Raw genomic sequence first — 6948 nt, 5'->3', positions numbered from 1 at the left:
GCATAATCACTTAATTACAATTCGCATGAAATAAATTACTATACAATCTTGTAGATTATGTCCAAGGCAACCCGCGTGCCAATTTTCGGCGCGATCGCGCGGTCGATGGCCGAGATCTTAGGGGGGGGGCCTGGGAGGCCCCCCCGGCCATAGGAACACTCCCAAAATACCCCGGCCTAGATAGGGTTAAGTGTTTCTGGTATCCTCAAAATGTTTCATAAAAGATAGGTATCATGATTTTTTTTTTAAGAAATGGTTTATTTTTCAATTTGCATGTTTGTGTAATATTTAGAATTTTTTTTAACGGTGTAAATTGTAAAATTTGGAAGCATTGAGTTTACTGCAAGCATTAATTTGTCTTTCATAAATGTAAAATAATGAAGAATGCTATATTGTAGAAAAAGTTCTGCCTTGGTAACTGATGCAATTAAATTTAAGACACATGAAATTGATGTTGTACATGTATATAATTACAGATTGAATTGGAATGTTTTGTAATTCCACTTTCAACTGCAGAATACAACTGATTTGTACAATTAGTGAATAACTTAAAAGAAGTTTTTTTTTACAGCTTTAAAAACAACCAGATAAAAGTGCATAAAGTAGTTTTGAATTAGGATTGATATAATAGATTTTAAATAAAACAGCAGTATTACATTAATACTTAGTTTTGAAATGAGTCTGCCATCATATTAATTTATTTTTTCATAATTCTATCAGGTATTCCCTATATCCAAAAGTTACAGATCAGTTTGTTGTGTACAGCTTGCTTGGTACAAATATATGCATACATGTATGTATGTTGTGCATTGATGTGGGTTATTAACAGGCTCTAAGTGACTGTATTTCCGTGTATGTATTACGTGTAGTGATTTGCTGTGCTTTTGGCAGATGTGCATTTCATCAATTGATATTTTTTGTCCGACAAGTGGTCAGATCTGCCAACTTTCCTTGATTTTGATTGGCTGGGAAGCACTGTTACTATGTTAACCGTCGGATAAGAAGGACTTGTTGGATAAAACGTCTGACAAGTGCTTTCATGAAACGCTCTTATCAACAGAATAAGAGAACCATATAATTTCAGTGCTAATATAATTAGGTTCATCAATACCATAGAAGGTTGAGAGGTCAGAGAAAGTTACTGTATCAAACGATCGTAGAAGTCAGGGGTCTTACACTATATGAGCAAAAATATATCGAGTTTTCCGGGACTACAACTGAAGAATTCCAACTCCTCAGATTTTTATCAGAGAAAATTCAATTTTAAAAAATATACCATTTTGTTAAGAAATACATGTATTTTATGAAATCAGAGATATTTAGGGGAAGGATGTTTTGAAATTCTAGTCCTTTTCAGGTTTTCAAGGACATATTAAGACCCAGATAGTGACAAGTGTATTGCATTGAGAGAGAAAAATCTCTAAAAATAAGTTTCCTACATTTGATTTCCTGTTGCAGTGAAATAATTTAGCCCTATTTCTTAAAATTTTACAGAGAACTGATACAGAAATTAAAGGTAATAAATTGTATTTTTGTTTCATGAGCCCGGTAATCAGATGATTTTTATTTCACATTGTTTTATTTCAGGGATTTCTGTATCAATTCATATGAAATAGTAATTAATTTTTATAAAGTATGTTTTATTAAACCTTGAATATTTGTTTTAAATTCATATGAAATAGAAATACATTTTATAAAGTATTAAAAAAAACTTTCAATATATGTTTTAAAAAATATCTCAAGTTTTTCATTCTCCTTCAAAAACCAATAAAATGACAATAAAATGAGATTTTATTATTTAATAAAATGTGTATTCATTTTTATTATCCTTGAGGCAGCTACACAAAAAATTGCTCATTTAATACTAAGTATCATTTGTAAATAATAATCAAATTCAATATCATACATATATAAACAAAAATACTTTTGTTCAATTTACTCTTTGCATTTTATAAAACAATATATACAGACATTACATTTCATGTGATTGTTAGATGACATAACAATATACGAATAGCGTATAGGCATATAAGTGTGGTGCAGGATTTTGTAGGTGAAAGAAAGATACTCTATCCTTCACCGAATGCGAATTGTGGTACCATTGCACAAAAAGGGATATTTTATGTTTTTGTTTTACTACGCCTCGCCGCATCACCGCATTAGTCAAATTAAGTTAAAGGACGCACACTACAGAGTACTTATCAACAGCATGTTACACATCGTGTGTGCGTCAACAATTAATCAAGACCCTAAGTCACACTTACATCTTTGTGAACCCCCCCCCCACATGAACATTTTTAATAACATATTGGTCCAAATGGTCAAGAATATCAAAGCACCTTATATGAATAGCATGAAATAACATAAAAACAACATTTTACCCCTTTCACATTGCATACAAATAATTTCTTTAAATAACAGCTGAATTCTAGACTAGGGAGAGCAACAAAAAGATCTCCCTTCATGATTTGGTAATTTTCTGAAACATAAGATCACCATCAAATAAATTCATTCAAGATATACATTGATCTTTCAAGAAATTGCTATGGAATTTCTATTTAGCAGTTGTATAATCATGACATGATGAAGTAAGTAGCAGCATATATAATCTCCATTTTGACAAAAATATATACCAGCATATAATTATACTATTGCACAACTACAGTGTATAAGAAAGTCCTATTGAATAAGACTCTTGAAATATGACTTTGAAAAAGAATCTAACAAACACCCACCTATAAAATAACTCATCAAATACAATCTTCAATTCAAATTGATTAGAAAAGATCCACTTATTGGGTCCGTTGCATAAAAGTTACCATAAATTACCAGTAAATTATGTACCATTAAAAGTTACCATCCAATGGTAACTACCATGGTAACGCTGATCAACAGCCAATCAAAATCAAAGGATTCCATGCAAGTTACCACTGGATGGCAAAGTAACCATAATAGTAGCTTTTATGCAATGGGACCTGGTAAACAATATCTTAAATTTTGGCTGTATAACAAAACATGAAGTAAGATGGTAACTTTAAACTGAAATATAGCCCTACACATGATAAATTATAAACATTTAGTCCTCAATAATAAAATATTTTTATAAATAGCCTCAAGTTGGATGCATATATCTTTACAATACATAATTTGCCATTGAGCCATCTGAAAAATGGTTATATATCATTTTCCAATTATTATATTTTTAGTGTTACTAGAATATTTGTATCATTAACTATTACTAACATGACTGACATACCTTAAGAATATCATTGCCTCCAAAAGCCTACTTTACTTGTACAAGTAAATTCTCATCAAGTAAACTGTATTTATTACTTACATATATCTGAAACATCTCATATATCGTTACTCAGTACAACATTTAAATTGTACATTCTGACAATTGATTCATTCTCTTGGCAAATAAAGAAATTGCTATATGGCAGTAAACAGTCAATTTTTTTAACATTGCTATTTCATTTTCCTCTAGAAATATCCCTATCCCTTCTATTCACTTATTTTCTGAAAATGTGCAGATGAAAATTGCTAAATAAAAGATGAAATCATAATGGAACATTTGCCCATATTCTTTTTTTGGATAATTTGTAATAAGCAAATTTAACAGTTCAAAGCACTACAGAAATCATTTACAATCACAGTTACACAGAGACAGCTGGTGAGTAGGCTACATGTGCACAACATGAAGGTTTTAAGATGGGTGTGAATATTTGTAATTGAATGATAAAACGCCATGTAAATTAAGACCAAAATAAACGATTATGTCTGAGCATTTAGGAATGAAATATTCCAATCATGGAAGAATGAAACATCCAGTAAAGAAGTGAGGAAAATAAACATACATGTATTAAAAAATGGGTTTGTTAATTAAAAGGGTCTATTTAAACTCCATGGCCCGTATTCTTAAGTCTGGTATAATTAAAACTCTGGTTTAAAGTTGTGGTTTAACTATGGAAAGCCAATAGTGGCATTAACATCTTATAGTAGAATTTCAATGTATCAGCTCCTTTTTCTCTGAAATAATTCTTAACTGTTTCGGAAGGATAATTAAGACAGCTTTCTTCACCATTCACAAATTAAAGAGCAAAGTAAACACAAAAACATACAATGTAAGTAAAATTTTGACATTGGCTTTCAAATAATTTTAGCACGGAGTTAGACCATGGTTCAAGTTAAACCTGACTTCAGAATATGGGCCCTTATCTCCATTAGCTACATGTAAATCACGCAAATTAAGAGCAATGTTGATTATATGCCAAGCCAAGCATATAAAAAAAAACAACATGCAGGAAACAGAAAAGAAAGAATCTGTGAAATGTACCTTTTGATTATAATGGATTAGTAAAACTGTTACACAAAGCATATTGTACAAGCTAATCTTTAGAGGGGGATGCTAAATATGCTATGTTCTGTTAAAAGTGGATCAAAGCACTACCAAATTTCTATACTTTTTCTCCATGTATGTCACACTTATGAATGAAAAGGGGCCAGGGTACAAGTATGCAGCAATTCAAATAGACAATACACACAATGTGCAGTTCTGGGGAGCGTTTCATGAAAGGACTTGTCAGACGTTTTATCCAACAAGTCCTGTTTTATCCGACAGTTACTATAGTAACAGTGCTTCTCAACCAATCAGAATCCAGGAAAGTTGTCAGATCTGACAACTTGTCGGACGAAAATATTGATGAAACACCACCCTGATCGAGGCCTGGGTTTTAGGGAAATGGACTGTTTCATTATCGCATATTTCAGTGAAGAGCAACAGGGCCATACTACAAATTCCATCATAAGAATATAGAGTAGAGGGGGCATCATGGTCTGGTGGTTAGGACTCTCTTCATTCAATCTGAGGGACATGGGTTTGAGTTCAAGACATGGTGTGTTTTCCTACAGCAAGAATTTACCCACATTGTGCTGCACTCAACCCAGGTGAGGTGAATGGGTACCTGTCAGGAATTTATTCCTTGAAATACGTGTGCACTGTAATCTTAGTAATTGCTGCCAAGCAACAGCTGGGGTAATGATATCCTAGTCCTTTGGAAGCGCATAGAGACATTATTCATAATTGTGATATGCGCTATACAGGACCTGTTTATTATTATTATTACCCACAATGTGCTGCACACAACCCAGGTGAGGTACATGTAAATGGGTACCTGGTTGCAATTCGTTCCTTGAAGCGCAGCGTGCGTAACAGCTTCTCTGCTAAAGCCAGGGGTAATTGCTGTAGAGCACTTACAGACTTATGATAATGTAAGTGTTAAGCACTGTTTACATGTAAGCAGGTATAATTATTATTATTTGAGTACAATAGGCAAAGCCAATGCAACGTGAGTCTAGCTAAGAAATCAAACGAACAACCAAAATAGTATTTATACAATATGTATACCATAGCTTTGTGCAAGGATCCATGCTTAACTTTGCATACACCATTCAGTACATGTTGACACCAAGGTCATCATCGTCAGGAGTGGTTGTGTTATTGTCTAAAACCATTATCAGTCTCTCACTTTCTGAGTCTCTGGGTTTAGAGGCTGAATTATAAACAAAGAAATATAGAAAAATGATGGGAGTCATAGGGCTGTACTGTGAAGTTGGGTTTAAAGATAAATACCAGTTGTGGCAACGATCTCAAAATGAGTTCGAACATAATCCAGTGAAATTACCAAGAAAGTGTTTGTATGGATAAATAAAGAAATATGTGCCAAATAGATCTGATTTAATAAAAACAGATTTCCATCAAATGTCCGGTATTTTTTTTAAAGCAATATTAACACACTGTCCCATATATGCTTTTCTGTGTTAGTGATCATCAGCATGTTGATTTTGAGCTAAGATTTCACGATTTTACAAAGATAAGTTTACATTAATGTACGAGATTTAGATGATAAATTTCTAACAATCAACCTTGATTTAAAAGACTTTCTCAGGAAATAATTGTTTTCTGCAGCTACTGTCTTTTGCCTTTAATTTAGACTCTTGTTTTAAGTTGTGGTTTAACCCTATCTAGGCCGGGGTATTTTGGGAGTTCCTATGGCGGGGGGGGGGGCCTCCCAGGCCCCCCCCCTAAGATCTCGGCCGTCGAACGCGCGATCGCGCCAAAAATTGGGACGCGGGTTGTCTGGGACATAATCTACAAGATTGTATAGTAATTTATTTCATGCGAATCGCTATTAAGTGATTATGCTAATTTATGCGTAATTAGTATGCGAAATCATACTTTTTCCTCTAACTCCCTAAATAAAGCTCCAAATGTACTAATGTTTGGTATAGAAACTCTTTGTGGTGTCCTTAGCAAGAGTACATGAAAAAAATTGTGAAATCAAGTCATTTTCTTATATATTATATTGTTTTTTGCAATTTCTTATGTATTTCTTTGTTTTTTTGACATTTTGTTTTTCATTATTTTTTCAATGAAATTTGTTGGGGACACTTCTGTGATCATAAAAATCATAAAATGAATACACTTAGACTGGCAAAACTAAATATAATCATACATTTATGAATTTTGGTTGAAAACACAATTTGCATTGACTTTGTACACGAAATCACGTTTTTGAGCAATTTTCGGTCTGACATGCACTTACATAATGTTGCGTAATTTCGGAATCACATACCCGGGTGACGCAAAATTGGTTTCAAAAGTTGCACAAGACTTGAAAGTAAAAACTCAGCGAGCGGCGTGGTCAAAAAATGTCGAACGGCGAAAATATCGCGCGATTCGTTGAGGGGGGGGCCTCCGAGGCACCCCCGGCTTAGATAGGGTTAAGTATGGATAGTGACATACATGTAACTCTAACAATACTGTAGGGGTTCAATGAATGAGCTCATTTGACTCTCAAATCGCTCTTAACTGTCTGTGAAGGATAAATAAGATAGTTGCCTTTACCGTAAACAAATCGGTAAAAGATCAGAGTAAATATAACAAGC

General features: G+C 33.4%; 1 protein-coding gene across 1 annotated transcript in view; it reads right to left on the bottom strand.

The window, feature by feature from the left end:
* Nucleotides 1-4922: 4922 nt before the first annotated feature.
* LOC121423638 (post-GPI attachment to proteins factor 6-like) overlaps nt 4923-6948 on the bottom strand; it is a 28615-nt gene continuing 26589 nt past the window's right edge. The window contains exon 13 of the mRNA XM_041619046.1: nt 4923-5552. Within this exon, the coding sequence (XP_041474980.1) occupies nt 5452-5552 (101 nt within the window). The 3' untranslated portion in view covers nt 4923-5451. The remainder of the gene's footprint in view (nt 5553-6948) is intronic.

This window comes from Lytechinus variegatus, chromosome 11, assembly GCF_018143015.1.
Source record: "Lytechinus variegatus isolate NC3 chromosome 11, Lvar_3.0, whole genome shotgun sequence".
NCBI lineage: Eukaryota > Metazoa > Echinodermata > Echinoidea > Temnopleuroida > Toxopneustidae > Lytechinus > Lytechinus variegatus.
This window is presented reverse-complemented; position numbering and strand designations above follow the sequence as displayed.